The following is a 17757-nucleotide window of genomic DNA, read 5'->3' as shown; positions in this document are numbered from 1 at the left end:
TGTTTAATATTCAGGTTTTTGTTTTGTCACTTTCATGTTGAGAGTATGATCTGGTGGAATTAACATATCTATAAAGAATACTAAAATAAAAATAAAGTGAACTAGAGAATACTTACAAAATTGTTGTGTATAGGAATTTTTGTTGAATATGTTTACTGTAAATAATCAAACTCCCACCCCTTTTATGTTTTAGATGATATCAAAGCGGGCCCATCCCCTCTTGCCACCATGGAGGGTTCTGCCTTATACAATGCTTATTATTGATGACATGTAGAAACTGTCACAGAAATAAACCAGGTTTATATGGGATTAGTTTCTAATTAAGGCAAGTTTACTATTTAAATGGAATGACTAATTTTCCCCAAGAAGATTAATGAAATATTTTTCTTCTTCCCCAAAGGAGCTGCTGCTCTCTGGCATGCCAGAGATTGATGTGAATGATTGGATGAAAAATACAGAATACACAAGTGGCTATGAAAGAGAAGACCCAGTCATTCAGGTAACACCCTCTGGAGCTTAGAATGAAGTTAAGTTTGCCATTTAATTTTGTAAGCTCTTCAGCTCTATTGGAAGGGAATCCACATCCATTAACAAAATAAAGATTTTGCATAAATTCTTCTTTGGGGGATATTGCATATGAAAGTCATGTGTGAAATCATCTTTGATAAATGAGTTCCAGAGAATGAAATATGCTTTATGAATATTGCATAGTCTCTTTTTCTAATAAGCCTTGAAATGTGAACTAAATTGTGGTTATTCTTTTAGTGGTTCTGGGAAGTTGTGGAAGACATCACTCAAGAAGAGCGAGTTCTTCTCTTGCAGTTTGTTACTGGCAGGTAAGAAGTACTTTCTTTTATTGTATTTCATTTCTAATGACCAACACAGTAATCACAGAGAAAAACAACCAAAATGAAGAGTCAATACTCTGAATTCGTTTCTTCCCTCTCTGTCCATATTTTAGGTATTTGCATATTGAAAATAGAAAACATTTATAGTAGCGCTAAATCTTTAATATAGTTCAAAAACTTTAATTTTTAATGTATTTTATGTTTTCGGTTGGTTTAACAGTAAAGGCACTCAGTTTGTGTGGTCACACACAGTCTGTCTCATACACACTGTCTTTCTATTGTGTGACAAAATACTATGACCAGAAAGCAAGTTGGGAAGGAAAAGGTTTATTTGGTTTACACTTCTGCATTGTAGTCCATCATTGGGGGAAGTCAGGACAGGAAGTCAGAGAGGACATGAACCCAGAGGCAGGAGCTGTGCAGAGGCCATGGAGGGTGCTGCTTACTGGCCTGTTCCACATGGCTCGCTCAGCCTGCTTCTCTGTACAAACCCATAGTTACCTTCCCAACCCCACAGCGAGCTGTGCGCTCCCTCATCAACTGTTAATCAAGAAAATGTCCCACAGACTTGCCTACGGGCCTCTTTGATGGAGGCATTTTCTGGATTGAAGTTCCCTCTTCACAGATGACTCAACCTTGTATTAAACTGATAAAAAACCAACCAGCCCAAGTGTGAATCTCTATAGTATATATGTATTTTTTAAAGACCATTATTCTTTTATTTTAAAAGTTTTCTACAGCCATTTTAGACAATTTGGAAAATGGAGAACATGAAAGGAAATGAAGTTCCCATTAGGTATCCTCACCATCCAAAGGTAGCCAAAGTATTCCAATTCCAGAATTCCTTGATTTTTTGTTTTCTTTATTGGTTTAATTTCAGTTTTCAAGTCTTGAACCATTTGCTTCACCTGTTTGTTTTGTATTTTTTTTCTTGGCTTTTTTTTTAAAGGGATTTATTGATTTTTTTTTTTCTAATTTTTTGCTTGTCTTTCCTCAAGTTTTTTCAAGCAATTTTTCATTTCCTCTTTATGGGCTTCTGTCCTCTTAATAAAGTTGTTAAGGTTGTTTTCTTCTGCTTTGTCTCTGTTAGAATGTTCAGGTCTTACTGTTGTAGGATCACTGGGTTCTGGTGGTGCCATATTGCCCTTTCTGTTGTTGACTGTATTCTTACACTGGCATTTACCCATGGGGGATGAATTTAGGTCTGGTGTCGATTTTTGTGTTGTCTTTGTTGGATGGGGTGTTTTGTTCCTTCATTATTTTTTTTGTTTGTTTGTTTCCTTTGTTGTTTTCTGCCCCGAAAGACCAGGGGTTCTGGTGATTATTAGGTCTTCAGATTCAGTAGAGGAGGCTCACATTTGTGGGGGTTGGGTGTCAGCATATCCTCCTGTCCTGGTGTGGGCTGTACCTGTGTGTATGGAGTCTGTTGGAGTTTCTAGAGATGGCTGGCACTGAAGAGGATGATGACATGGGTGAGGTGGGGTGGTGGAGTGGGTCTTAGTGAGAGACAGAATTCAGTGGGTGGTGGTGGTGGTGCAGCCTGGAGGCAGGTCTCTCACCTGCTAGTAAGGTGCTGGGGGCTGCCTGCCACATTCCCCCCTTTTAAACCATGTGGTTTAGCTTTTGATTTGGAATTCATTATTTCTGCAAGTGGTTTATACCTCAGTACCACTGGATGAATTATTATGTTTCCTTTTCATTTGGTTGGTATGGGTCCTTAGGCTAGAAAAACAAAGTCCCTCAGTTTCTCTAATACTGTCTTACATTGCTTCCTTATAGAGTTTTTGTTGTTTCTAACAGTAATACTTAGTGTCCACACCACCTAAGTAGTGTTACTAAAACTTGAACTGTTTGGAATTTAACTGATAAAATGTGGAGAGTTCTGTTTGAGCTGAGGTGATGGGTGTGACTGGAGAAGAGAGGAAACAACACATGCTGAGCTTGCCCTCCAGAGTGAAGACTCCACTTTCCAGCACTTACTCTGAGTTGAGTCATTTGCAGAGAGGCCCAGCTGAGTAAATCTTAAGGTCATCTCAGCCTTCACCTGTCTTTCACATGAGACTCTAATCCTTACTAGAGATGGAATGTTTTCCATTTCAAGCTAGAAGTATACATTTTTTTCTCTTGGACTTTACAAAAGTTTCTGATCATGTTGAAATACCTGTCTCTAAGTCCATAGAATAATTTACTACATCTTTATTGAAAATAGAATCAGATATGTTCTGATTATAAGGTAAGTTGATATACAAATGGAAATTTTTAGGAGGGTTCTCACTATGTAGACCAGACAGGCATCAAATTCCCCGAGACCCGCCTGCCTATACCTCTTATTGGATGGGATTAAAGTTGTGTGCTACCATGCCTGGCATTGTTTCCTTGTGTATAAGACTTTCTTAAATGTCTTGCTGTTATATGTTATTGCTCCTGTGGTATAATTGAAATCAAATTTGATGTTATTTTGAAAGTGTAAAAAAAATCAACCGAGTAAGTATGATCCCCAACTACTGTTGTTCACAGTATACAGAAGAGTAGGTGCTCCATGCAGTAGAGCTCACAATCTGCTCCAGCTTGGATGTTAGCAGTGACTACCTGGTTCTCAGTTACTCATTGTCCAAGGATTGAACTCAGGACTCTCTCCTGTGTGCTGGGCAGGCAGCCTCACACTGAGCTGCATCCTTGGCCTGCTCTTTTGTTTGTTTAACTGGTCTTTCAGAGTTTGGTTGTGTGAAGGACATTGGCTGTTTATCCAGATACTGAAACACCATGGTACAGTTTGTGTAAGGGTTAGAGACAGCACTTATTTTCTCAGCTTCTCTTACTAAAGCGATATTCTTGGATTTTGCCTCTATAAATAATTAGAACAGTTTACTTTTTTATTCCTGGTCACTTTGTTAACTTTATAGATAAAATGAAAATACATGCACTAATTAATATTGTGTTTTTAATTTTAAAATAGATATATCTCTGTCTTTTTGAAGCTATTCTATAACCCAAAGGAAGAATGCTCACCCATTTGTGATTTATTAATAAGTTTCAGAATTTTTGTTTCCTATGTGACTGGGGATTGAACCCAGGGCATTATAAGTGAGGCACATTGTAAAACCCCCTTTTACTTTACCTTTTTTAATTAAAAATAGATTTTTTCCCCAGCTAATGTATTCTGACTATGGTTTCCTTCCCCCAACTCTTCCCAGATCCCACCACTCCTTAGTTCCTCTCTTTATAAAAAAAAAAAAGAGGCATCTTTTAAAAGAAAGATGGAAGAAAGGAAAAGAAATCAGGTAAAAATTAAAAAAGAAAACCACAAACTGAAATAGGACAGAACAAATGAGGGGGAAAGATCCAAAGAAAAAGCACAAGAACACATACAGACACAAGCATCCCCATTCCCATACACAGAAAATCCCTTTAAAAAATGGAAACCATTATGTAGACACAAAGGACCTGGTAAGGTTAGTTAAAAAAACAAACAAACAAAAAAGATCTGACATTATAAGGCAAACCTATAAAATATCATTGAATTGGGTGTGGGAAATACCCTTGGGTGTGGTTTGTATACCCAGTGAGCCTCCATTAGAGAAAACTAATTTTTCCTTTGAAGTGGTTGTCAGTTGAAGATAGCTTCTGGGTTTGCCATGGGGGATCATGGTCTGCCTCCTCCCACAGCACTGGGACCCCATCTGGCCTAGACCTGTGCAGGCTTTGTATTCAGGCAATAGTCTTTGGGAGTTGATATGTGTGTAATTCCTGTTGTGTTTTGTTTCCTTGGTATTCTTCATCCTCAATGACTCTTAACAATCTTTATGCCTCCTCTTCTGCCAGTTTCCTAAACTCTAAAAGGAGGGATTTGATGATTAGGATGGAGTGTTCCAAGGTCTGTCATTCTCTGCAAATTGTCCCATTATGGACCTCTGCATCTGTTCCCATCTCTGTAGGGAGAAGCTTCTCTGATGATGACTAAGACACTGATCTATGATTATAGCAGAAGGTCACTAGGAGTCATGTTATTGCTATGTTCTTTTTGAGGAATTGTAGTGTTTGGGTTTCTTCTAGGTCTGTGACCTATTTAGCCTCAGGTTGTTGGTGACCTGAGCAGTGTAAGCCATGAGTTCTATCTCATGGTTTGAACCTTTAATCCAATCAGTGACTGGATACTCCCACAACTTTTGTGCCACCATTATACTGGTATATTGTGCAGGCAGGTTACCATTATAGATCAAGGGTTTGTAGCATAGTTGGTGTTTACCCTTTTCCTGTGGCAATGTGTAGAGTCCCTTTCAGTATCATCTCAATACTAGTCAGTAGGAATGAAGGCTTTAGTTCGGCACCAGCTGGACTTCTCCATGGTCAAGGTGTTTGTTGTGTAGGTGTTGCCTTCACAGTAGAACCTTGCTGTCAGTTTCTGGAGAGTAGCCAGTAGTCTTGGCAATAGCCTGGGTTGTTTGGGTGTTTCCATGGGGCCACTTTGGCCAACAGCTTGAGTGGATGTGGAACTGGAGATTTCATGTGTTGGCGAGAGGTGTCTAGATGGGGCTTTGTCCCATCTAGAGTTCTTTCATACACGTGTGTATTTTAAGAAGCTTCCACTGGATTAAGTTTCTATAAGACCCTTAAGATAGCCCTTGGTTTTAGTTTTCCCTCCCCATTTGGTCATTCCATTTTATTCCCTACTGCATCTATCCATAGCTATTTACTCTTTTCCCCATTGCTAGGAAGACCCACGCCTCTTCAGTCCCTTGCTTTATACCAATGGTTCTCAGCTCAGTGCTGCGACTGTTTAATGTTGTAGTGATCCCCCAACCATAACATTATTTTAATTGCTACTTTATAAATAATTTTGCTACTGTTATGAATTGTAATGTAAATATCAGTGTTTTCGGATGGTCTTAGGTGACCCCTGCAAAAGGGTCACTTGGCCCTAAAAGGGTCGTGAAAGGTTGAAAACCACTGCTCTGTACCTAACTTCTGTGATTATACGGATTGGAGCCTGCTTATTGACAAAGACTCAAAAGCTAACATCAACATATAAATGAAAAAATATATATATATATATATATAATTTTATATTATATATACACACACACACACACACACACACACACCTTATTTATCTTTTGAGGTCTATTACATCACTCAGGATGGATGGTATTTTCTAGCCCCATCCATGTTGTGGAATATTTCTTTAACTATATAAATGATTGTTACATTTGTTTATGCTGCATTTGTGTAATTATGTAAAGATGTATTACTGTTTTACCTTGCTTGTCTGAGGCAGCTGATTGGTCTGATAAAAAGCTGAATGGCCAATAACTAGGCAGGAGAGGGAAAGACAGGACTGGCAAGCAAAAAGAATAACATAGGAGGAAGAATCTAGGCTTGAGAGAGAATGAGAGAAGGGGAAAATGAGGAAGAGAGGGAGATGCCTGGGGCTACCCTCGCAGCTGCCAGCCAGCCAGACACAGAGTAGGGCATACAGAATGAAAGAAAGGTAAAAAAGACAAAAACAAAAACAACCCCGAGGCAAGACATAAGAGATAGTGGAACAAGCATAACATAAGACCAAGCCTTCATAACTAATAAGAAGTCTCTGTGACATGATTTGGGAACTGGTTGGTGACCTAAAAGAAAGCCTGATACATGTCCGTGTATCTGCAAATTTCATTTTTTTAACAGCTGAGTAATAGTTCATTGTGTTAAATGTATACCTCATTTTCTTTCTTCATTCGTCCTTTGATGGACATGTAGGATGTTTCCAGTTTCTGCCTATTATGAATAGAGTAACAATGAACTTGGTTGTACAAGTCTATGCATAGTACGATGTACAGTCCTTTGGACATATGCTTGAGAGTAGGATAGCTGGGTTTTGAAGTAGATCTATTTCCAACTTCCTGAGGAAGCACCACACTGGTTACCATAAAGGGTGGACAAGTGTGCACTACCACAAACAACAGTGAGTGCTATCCTTACCCCATATCCTTAACCACATAAGCTGGCGTTTGTTTTATTGATTGTGGCCATTCTAACTTGAAATCTAAAAGTAGTTTTGAGTTGCATTCCCTTGATGACTAAGGATTTTGAACCTTTAAGTGTTTCTCAGACATTCTTTTGAGAATTCTCTGTTTACATCTATATCCCATTTTTTTAGTTGGGTTATTTGTTTTATTTTATATATTTTAGCTATTAACCCTCAGTTGGATGTGCATATGTTTTTTGTTTTGTTTTGTTTTTTGGGTTTAACATTTTGCTTAACATTTTTCTTCTACCTTGTTTTCAAAACCTGGAGTTCTATCTTATCTCTTGTACTCTGACAAGCAACACTTGGTAACACTTAACCTCTGACATTTTTGTTTGACTTCCTCAGTTTCTCCTTTCCAGTTTCCCCTCAGTTGAGGTTTTCTTTAGTGATTCTGTTTCTGCTTTTATGTCTTGAACTGTTTTCATCGTTTCATTCCATTGTTTGTGTTTTCATAGACTTCATTAAGGTGTTCATTTCCCCTTAATATGTCCTTGAACATATTCTAACACCTATTTTGAAGTCCTCATCATGTGCTTCCTCTATATTGCATTTCTCAGGTTCAGATGTACTAGGGTAGCTTGGTTCTGGTTCAGACATACTGCCTTGCCTGTTACTGACTGTGTTTTTATATTGGTGTCTAGGCATCTGGATTTGGGATGATTGTAATAGTAGCTTTTGGTTTTCTTGTCTTTTTTGGGTGGTATTTTGGTCCTTGTTTTCTGCTACCCTTTTGGGTCTTAGGATACTGTGGTGCCTGTGAGTTGCCTGGGAGGGAGTGTTTTTGAGTCCCTGCCTGGTGTTGCCACTGAGGGTCCCTGGTAGAATGTTTTTCTAGCTAGTGGGGGCTGGCAGAAAAGAATAGGGATGGCCTAGAAGGGGTGCTAATATGGTCCACAGGCAGGAGGAAAGCTGGGTGTGCCATGAAGCTCACCTGAATTCCCAGGAGTGAAGCCAGAGAGGGAGGCTAGCCCCTCCAGGTGGTGTGCTGTGAGACTATGTATGAGATGGGGGATTGGAAATGGGGACAGTAAGGAGAGTGAAGATCACCTGCTTAATTCCCAGTCCGCTATGGCCACCATGGCCAGTCACTTCCCAGCTAGAGAGTCTTTGTTTTTTGTTGTTGTTTTTGAGACAGAGTTTCTCTTGTAGTCCTGGCTGGTCTGGAAGTCACTATGTAGACCAGGCTGGTCCCCAATTCACAGATATCCATGTGCCTCTGCCTCCCAAGTGCTGGCATTAAAGGCGTGCGCCACCTCTCCTGGCTGAAAGTCTTTGCTTTTTAAAGAGTCTCCCAGGCTCCTCTTGAGCTCCTTCTAGCAGCGCAAGCCTTATCCTCTAGAGAGTTGGGATTACAGCCTTAACTGGCAGCCTTGGCCCAGGAATCTTTTAGTATTTCTTTGTTTATGAAAGAAGCATAGAGATTTTATCAACACAGCATTTAATAGCAATCGACCTACTTCCCAGCTAGAAATGAAAACTGTCATGTTAGGGATTTTTTAAACATTGGTAAGCTACTTTACCTTTTGCTGACTTCGAATAGGACATTTTCCAGTTTGTGTGTGAATTGTGAAAAATGCACAGTATAAAGGTGATTATTTCAACTGCTTTTAGGGGTGCACTTTTCTCATTAGGTACATTATTTACAGTTATAACTACCATTCATCTCCTGATTTTTTTCCCTTTTCTGGTCTTCAACTGAAATTTTGTGGATGCATTGCTTCTCCACTTTGGCCATGGTAAAGAATGTGTCTGTGAACATGGATATGCAGATATTTCTTTGAGTCTTTGTTTATAGTTCCTTTGAATATATGCTTAAAAATGGAACTGCTGAATCATATTGTAGCCTGGCCTCCTTTTTTGAGACAGTGTATCCCAGGGTGGTGACCCTGAAGTCCTCATCTTCCTGAGTGCTGGTTTTATGTGGTTCTGGGATCTAACTCAGAGCTTTGCATGTGCGAAACAAGCACCCTACCAGCTGAGCTCCAGCCCCTGCTCTGTGGTTATGTTTATAATTTTGAGGAATTGTCATACTGTTTCTTACAGGGACTGAACAGTTGTCACTGGTGAGTTCTCCACATTTTTGCTAATAGTTTGTTTAAAATGGAAATGATCATCTGAGTGTGAACTGATGTTTTATTGTAGTTTGGATTTCCATTTCTGTAAAGATTAATGATGCTGTACTTCTGTCATGTGCTGAACTGGCCATGTGTGTATGTTTGGGGGAACTAGTCCAGCCCCCTGATAATGTCAGGCAGCCTGGGTTATGTTTTTAGGCATTTGCTAGGGATTCTGGGTATGAGTTCTTACTCCCAATAGAGTTTTTGTAGTCTGGTTATAATGATGTTTAGGTCTTTGATCTGTCTTTAGCTCATCTTTCTATGAGGTATAAGTAATAGTCCAGCTTCAATTAAAATTACTATAGCAAATAATCCAACTGTCCCACACATCTTGCTGAGTGAGCACTTTTCTTCATTGAATTTTTTCAGGGGAGGGGGGTGAGAAGGGTCACTGAGACAGGTTCTTATCGAGACCACGAGACCAGGCTGCCTTTGAACTCGCAGTGTAGTGAGTTCTGATTCTTTTGTCTTAGCATCCAGAGAACTGGGATTTCAGCCACTTTGGCTGGTTATGTACAGTACTGAGGCTTAAACAAGAGTCTCCTGCATGCCTCTTGCATGTTGTTTGCATTTTGTAAAAAATGACTAGATGATGTTTGGTGGAGCATATTTTTGGGTTTTGTTTATCCATCTGCATGTCTGTCATAACACTCATGACTATACTTCTATAATATATTTAAATACAAACTGTGTGCATCTTCACGCTCCTCCCAGGATTGTTTTGGCTATTGCCAGTCAACATTTTTTCAAATTGTACTGAGTTACATTGGTACCATGCTGCCCAGGCTGCTCTTGAACTCAAAGTTTCTTTTGCCTTATGTCTTATGTTCCCAAATAGCAAGGATTCAAGCAGCATGCACAGCCTCCTGCATGCTATGATTTGTGTATCAGAAAACCTTTAAGTCTGCTCACATTTGACTCATTCCATTAAAATAATTTTTAAAATGTGTGTGTATAAAATGAAATTTTATTTAAAGCTGCAAAGAAAGAAAATAAATCAGTTAAAAAGAAAATATCACATGACTTCTCTCATGCAGGATCTAAATTTAAATTATGTTAAATATTTATGTATGCTGGCCATGAAAGTAAAGAGTACCATGGGAGAGAGAAGTCTGCAAGGAGGGAGAAGGGAAGCAAGAGAAGGCAATACGATTTATATGTAATGCGGAAGTGGGAGGGGACTAGCAAGGAGGAGGGGATTATGGGGGGAAAGAATTATGGGGAGGGTGAATAAGAACAAAATATAATGAAATATGTGTGAAAATGCTATAGTGAGGCCCAGTTACTTTATATGATAGCAGTTAAAAGATGTGAAAAGTACAATTTAGTATTTGTACATTAAATGTATACTAATATCCTAATTTATTCCTGAGATACTATAGCTTGTCATTGTGATTTAGTCATTTTTCCCCATATTTCTTGTGGTGCTAGGGCTCTCTCAGTGTTAGTGTTCAGGCATCTGTACTGGCCTGTCCTTGGGGTTCTGACAGGACACGCCCTCAGCTGCAGCCACTAAGAGCACCACCTGTACACACAGAGTCCTTTTAAAAGGACTCTGCCCAGCTCCCATCCCTCCCCTCTCCCCCTCTGTCCCTCTCCCTCTCTGTCTCCCTCTCTCTGTCTGTTTTCCTCTCTCTCCCCCTTTTTCCTCTGTCCTTTCTCCTGCTGCTTCTGTCTCTGGAGGCTGGTCTCTCCCCTCCCCTTTTCCTTTTTTATGATCCTGTTCCCCAATGAAAACCCCTCTGCTTGAACCCTGTTGCATGGTGTCTTTCTCTCAAGCACCGCTTTTCTTAAATTACAACACTCAGTCTTGTGTCTTCTGAGTAAGTACACTTCCATTGACTGCATCCCCAGCTCACAGCAATACATTTCCCCTCCAGGATTCATTTGTTTAATCATGACACATTCACAGAGTAATTTGAAATAATAATTTATTTTAAAATGCATAGAACTTGAAAAGTTGTAGTTAGACTTTCTGTAGCTGTCTACCCAGGATTAAAAATTTTAGTTGGTATATTATGCATTAAATTTTAGCCTTCTTGTGGTCTTAAATTTTGTACACAACAGCTAAAAAATAATATTTGATAGCAGAGCAGATGGTTTATGATGAACTACTTGCTGTACTAGTGTGAGCACCTGAATTTGGATCCTCAGAACCCATGTGAAAGCTGGGTGTGCTAGCATATGCACATAACCCTAGTACCAGTGGGCACGGGCAACCAGCACAGAGTAAGTGATGGGCTTCAGGTTCAGTGAGAGACACCGTCTCAGTAAATAAGACGGCAGAGAATAAAGGAGATGCCTGAAGTCACCTCTACATGTACATGCACAGGGTGAGCACACACATGTACCACAAACATTGTATATCTGTTCTTTTCCGTATTTGGAAAGATGAATACCAGTATTTGTTGTTGTTTTCCCACTGTGAAAAACAGTAGAGGAAAAATGCTTTGTGCCTAGGTAGTTTTCACAAAGAAGGAAATCATTGGATTAGAGCATGTAAGGAGGAAGGATTTTTCTTTGTCCCACAGTGCCAGGAGGGAGATAGTTGGTCATGGTGGGAAGAGGTGTGTGACAGCAAACAGAAAAGTTCCCGGGACAGGGACAGGAAGTGGGGCCGGGCTGTAAGCATCAAGACTGACCCTCACCGACATCCTTCACACTTTCTCCAGCAGGGCTCTACCTCCTAAAGCAGTGCTTCTCAACTTTCCTAATGCTGTGACCTTAATACAGTTCCTCATGGTGTGGTGGCCCCTAACCATAATTTTCATTGCTACTTTTTAACTGTAATCCTGCTGCCCTTATGAATTGTAATGTAAATATCTGTGTTTTCGGATGGTCTTAGGTGAACCCTGTGACCCATAGGTTTAGAACCACTGCCCTAAAAGTCCACAACACTCCCAAAAATAACGCCAGCTGGGGACCAAGTATTTAAACACATGAGTTTATGGAGGACATTCACATGCAAACAACCACAACCTATTTATTCAGCAAACATTTAATAGCTATGAGTTGCCAGGCAGTTTTGCTAATCTCATGGATACAAATCCCACTGATTCGAGAATGTAAAATAGGACATGTTTGAGAGTATTAGTTTAATAGGGAGGCACACAAAGCAAACCTTTTGTCTTAGCATTTCTGTTGCTGTGATAAATCACCATTACCTTAAGCAACTTGGAGAGGAAAGGGTTTATTTAGCTTACACTTCCACATTAGAATCTGTCAGCGAAGAAGTCAGTGCAGGAACCTGGAGGCAGGAGCAGAGGCCATGGAGGAGTGCTGCTTGCTTAGCCTGCCTTTTCACAGCACCCTGTCCCACCAGCCAAGAGATGGCAATGCCCCCAGTGAGCTGGGCCCTCGAACATTAATCATCAATCAAGAAAATGCACCACAGGTGTGCCTACAGGCCAGTATGGTAGGGGCATTTTCTCAGTTGAGATTCTTCCTCCCAAAATGACACAGAACTAGCCAGCACATTATCATAAACACATCAGGTAGCCAGTTAAAAGTACAGTTTAGCTGATGGAAGCATAGAGAAGTTTCTACTTGGACACTTACAACTGGCCATGAAATAACAGACAAGAATGAGTTGGGAGTTTTCAGGCTAAAAAATGGTATTTTGTCATTGTTTTAGAGTTGAATATATTCTTACCCTGACAAAGAACTTGTGTCTATGAGACTAAGATTTTCTTTCATGGTCACAGCTGATGATACAAACTCTTAGTTCCAGGGTCCCGCATGGTGGTTTTGCCAATATTATGGGTGGAAGTGGTTTGCAAAACTTCACAATTGCTGCTGTGCCATATACTCCAAATCTTTTACCAACTTCCAGCACATGGTAAGTTAAACTAACTTATTTAAATGAGTTGTGAAGCATTTTTATTAATTTTAAATGATCAAAGGTAATTGCTGTATTTCCTTTTTGATGGTTAAAAATGTTAAATTTACTATAAATAAAGAAAAAGAAATAACCAAAGCCTTCAGTAGTTATACTGAATTGCTTTGTTATGATGCCATTATCCTTGAAAAGGTATTTTTTTAACTTAATTAAAATATAAAATGCATAATTTCCCCCTTTTACCTCCTATTCCTCCCATATACTCCTCCTCACTCCAACATTCATGGGGCCTCTTTAATGTTGCCGAATGAATACACATATAAATGAATGCAGAAGACTACAATCTACTACAATCAGTATTGATTTTCTGTGTTTCTAGGGTTGACTGTTGGTATTGGAAAACCAGCCAGGGAGCGCGTCCCTGGCGAAGACTTAATTCTCCCTCTCAGCAGTTACTTGCTTGTAGCTCTTCATCTATGGGTAGGGCCTTGTGAGATTTCCCCCTCCACTTGGGATGCCAACTGTTGTTGGAATTGTTCAGGTCTTGTTTAGGCAGCCATGTTGTTGAGATTCGTGACAGGCTGCTTCCCTGTCATAGCTGTATGTCATAGTCTCACAGCAGATTTCCTGGTTCCTCTGTCTCTTATGGTCTTTCTAGCCCCTCTTCTTTGATATTCCCTGAATCTTAGGTGCAGGAGTTGTTAGTAGATGTATCACTTGGGGCTGGGCACCCTACAGTCAACTGTTGTCTGCATTGTGACTAGTGGCTTTTTCTGTCATGCTCTCCATCTGCTGTTTTTAAAAAAAAAAAAAGAAGAAGAAGAAGAAGAAGCTTCTTTGATGAGGGGTGAGGTCTACACTTACTTGGGTCTGTGCCACATGTGTTGGCTGTGGTTCCTGGCAGAGAGAAGGTCTAAGGTCTCAGTGACTCCCACAGCAAAGGAGATGGGATGAGAGGACTGCCTGATTCTGGCAGCGGTGGCAGAATTACGGGAACCCTGGCTGCCTGCCGCACATGGTCTGCTGTGATTCGTAATGAAAGGAAACTGCACTCATCTCTCTCCTCAGAATTTTGGAACTACAAGTGAATCAGTGGTTACATAGTTTTGCTCCTTTTTTAGCAGGAACCATTTGGGAGGGAGGCACAAACCCCCTAAAACTTAATTGAGTGTCACTAAAGTTAAAATGCCATTATCAGTTGCATCATCTCTTTCGTGTATATCACCATCGCCATTACTTTTTTAAGCTGAACATTTATTTTCATGCACTACATTTGCATTCTGAGAGCAACTGCACTGCAACAGTTTTTTCCTTCCTTTTTAAATACCACTTCAGGGTTTCCAATTTCAATGCAAATTTGAGAGAGTGGTTTTATGTTAATTATGAGCAGTGTTTTCACTGCTAGATAAAACAAGAAGACATTTCAGAGATTCTCTGTCTAATGGTAGTCTTTTTTTTTTTTTTTTTTTTTTTTTAAGCATCAATATGCTCAAGTTACCTGAATACCCCAGTAAAGAAATACTGAAGGACAGACTCCTGGTGGCACTGCATTGTGGCAGCTATGGTTACACAATGGCGTGATGAAGACAGGAGGGCTCACCTAACTACTGTGCAGAAGCAGAGTGGCAGAAGTCATTTAGAGGACTGGGCAGAAGCAGCTTCAGTGCAGCCCACAGGCAGAGCTCCTGTTCAAATCCATAAAGGACTGGACTTTACACTTTTCATCTTTCCCTGCTTTGTTTTCTGTTTGTGTTATAATTAGAAAATACAAAATCATAGCAGACTTCATTTTAAAAAATGCTAATTGGAAGTAGAGACTTTAAGTTTCTTTAATCTTACCTGAAACTGTGTTAAGGTAGAATCTTTTTTTTTACATTCCCCCTTTGATGTGAACCAGTCTCATTTAAAGGGTATTTTCTGTATATTATATGAGGGCATCCAGCTGGTATGTTCTATTGCATGTAAAGTACCATTTATATTTTGGAAAACTATTGTATAGAATGGATTAATTTAGATTGTGTAAAGCCACAAAAATGTATTTTCCCACACTATACCTATATTCAATGGGTTTTATTTTTTGTTGTTGATTAGCTTTTTAGTATTTTGATATATGATGTTAAATTTAGACTGGGGTAACTAACAATGGCTAAAGTGACATCTAATTTATATATTAAAGCTTATACTATATGAATTATTTGCATCTCTCTGTGCTCAGTTTCATGTGTATATAGTGTGTGGTCTCAGTTTTTTCTTATGCCTTAATTTATAATGAAAATAAAATTGAAATATATTTATCATATTTCTTTTTATTATTTGATCTAAACTTGATGACACATTTGAAGAGGTAATATAATGTGCAGATTATAATTTAAGTGTGTAATGTTTTTCTAAAATCTGCTTGTATGGTTAAAATGCTATATATAATTGAATCTGTCTGATAGAGAGCGTTGAACAGACATTTTGGAAAAGTCACACTGGCCCAGGTAGAACCTGAGTAGTATAGCTTGACTTGAAGGGGAGGCAGGAACACACACACAGATGTGCTGGTGGAGGTGTTTCTGACATCTAGAACTCTTGACACTGGGAAGCAAATAAAAGACCTGGTGGCATCTTGAATAAAATTGACACATGAAACATTCCTCATGTAAGCAGCCACTGTATTTGTGCAGTGATATTTGAGAGAGAGAGATACATTGAAAGTAGCAAATTAGAACTCTGAATATACACAAAAAAGTATCATTTGGGGTCCTGCTTTATTTTTTATTTTTCATTTTTTATTTGGTTTTTCTCTGTATAAGAGTTCTGATTGTCCTGGAACTCGATCTGTAGACCAGGCTGGCCTCAAACTCACAGAGATCACCTGCCTCTGCCTCCCAAGTTCTGGGATTAAAGGTGTGTGCTGCCACTTCCATGGTTTATATTTTAGTTTTTTAATATAAGAAAATAACAGATTTCATTAAAAATTCTTATAAGTAGCTCTAAAATTAATATTCAAATACTTTATTTTTTTCTCTTTACAGAAAGGCCACTACCTTGTTAAAACAACAGATTGTAACTGACTTTTATTTGTGACTCTAAAATCCAGAAGTTCTCAGCACCAGGACATAGACCCCAACAGCTCTTGTGTGGTCTCTGCATGACGCTCTGGTTAGAACCAGAAAGAGCTAGAAGCAGCCTTCCTTACAGCTCTGAATTTGCTGTTTGGGATGGTTTAAGCGGTTTCAGTGTCTGGCCCCACAGTTGACCACAGCTCTCCTGCTCTGCTGCATGGGTGAGCTATAGCTGGGGTTCTGTTGTTTGTGTCCTAAATTAGAGTATTGTTGTTGGTATGAAGTTAGAGTACAGACTATGTATGTGTGGTCACAAGCTGGATGTAGTCTAGTTATTTCTCCCTTATAAATGGACTTACTTGATTTTAGTGTGGAATTCACTGGTCAGTATCACAGGGATTGAGTATCAGTTGGACAGTATTCTTGTGATGTAGGTGACGTGAGGCCATTCAACAGTCAGTGAATACAAACATTTAAGATGTGACAGAGTACAGTTCAGGGGACTGATATGGGATAATCCTGAAAGACTAATCAAGCTTTCTTCACAAGAGTAAAGGGAACAGTTGAGCAGTATCTGGATGGATCTAATCTACACAGGGTGTGATGGTGGTATAGTAAAAACAGATCTGATGGACTGTTAAGGCTGAAATGGTGAGTTTGGGAATGCTATGGAGGTAGGTAAGAGTGCCTGTAGCTGGATGGGAGAGAGCCTGGCTGACTAGGCAGGATGGAAGGATGGGGCTGCCGGAAGCCAAGCCCTTAGCAGCTTCCGGCTGTCTCCCATGAAGTCCCTCTTGAGAAACATAGGGAAGATGTTGCCTTTCCCATACTCTCAATTGTAGACAGAAATGGCTTCTAAGAAGCTTTTACCCATTTCAGGAAGGAGACCAACTTAGACAGCCCTGCAGACAGAGCTACATACAAAGTAACCAGGAAAAACTGCCGCTGCTTCTTGGTAGTGATGGTAAGAGCAGTGTGCATGAGGGTGGATGGTAAATGCAGGTTGACTTCTAATTAACAGCTGGCAAACTTGCCAGGGTGCAACACCTGCAAGACCAGCCGCTGACAACAGCCAGGGCTATCAGTGAAGGTGCCCTCCAGAGATGGGCATGGTCCCCCTCTAATGGGTGAGCAGTACAGGGTCATCTCCCACGTTAGGCTAAGAGGACATGTCGAACCCTCATTGGCTTGGCTCATAGTATGCCCCGGGGTATCTGTCTAGTTTCTGCAGTAAGTCCTATAAAAAAGCCTCTAGACAAACCATTCCGTGGCAGCCCCTCTGGCTGGAATGCTTCCCATCATATCCTAGAGTCTTAATCTTCTCTGCAACTCTCTCACTGTTTAGGAGCTCTGCCTGATTTCTGCAATAATGCCGCTTTTAAGCTTTCTATTATAAAACTTAAAAATTAATTTTTATTGCATGTGTCTGCATGAGTGATGTGCATGTACGTGTGTGCATATGCAGAGGTCATAAGACAACTTTTGGGAACTGGTTTTGTCCTCTTGTGCAATCTGGGGTCAAACTCAGGTTGTCAGGCTTGTATAGCAAGCATTTTTAACCACCAAGACATCTCAGCCTATGAAATTAGGTGTTAAGTCATGTCTACGGGAATATATATATATATATATATATATATATATATATATATATATATAGAGAGAGAGAGAGAGAGAGAGAGAGTATCTACAATGACTCTCACTTAGGCAATCCAGGTGTGGTGATTTGAATAGGTATGGTCTCCATAGACTTCTTATGTTTGAATGCCTGGCCCATAGGGAGTGGCACTATTTGGAGGTGTGGCTTTGTTGGAGTAGGTGTGTCACCGTAGCGGCAGGCTTTCAGGTCTCATGTATGCACAGGCTCTGCCTAGTATGACACAGTTGCTGC

At 39.9% G+C, this 17757-nt stretch overlaps 1 protein-coding gene across 5 annotated transcripts in view; it reads left to right on the top strand.

Annotated features, from left to right (window-relative positions):
* Positions 1-15013, top strand: part of Hace1 (HECT domain and ankyrin repeat containing E3 ubiquitin protein ligase 1) — a 101296-nt gene extending 86283 nt beyond the window's left edge. For 4 of the 5 annotated variants that reach the window (XM_035440316.1, XM_035440317.1, XM_035440318.1 and 1 more), the window contains 4 exons: positions 401-499; positions 766-836; positions 12706-12819; positions 13199-14291. In XM_035440316.1, coding sequence (XP_035296207.1) covers positions 401-499; positions 766-836; positions 12706-12819; positions 13199-13313 — 399 coding nt within the window. In that variant the 3' untranslated portion in view covers positions 13314-14291. The other variant, XM_027402931.2, reaches the window with a different exon arrangement.
* Positions 15014-17757: the final 2744 nt, after the last annotated feature.

The sequence above is a fragment of the Cricetulus griseus genome, chromosome 2 (genome assembly GCF_003668045.3).
Source record: "Cricetulus griseus strain 17A/GY chromosome 2, alternate assembly CriGri-PICRH-1.0, whole genome shotgun sequence".
Classification (NCBI taxonomy): Eukaryota; Metazoa; Chordata; class Mammalia; order Rodentia; family Cricetidae; genus Cricetulus; species Cricetulus griseus.
This window is presented reverse-complemented; position numbering and strand designations above follow the sequence as displayed.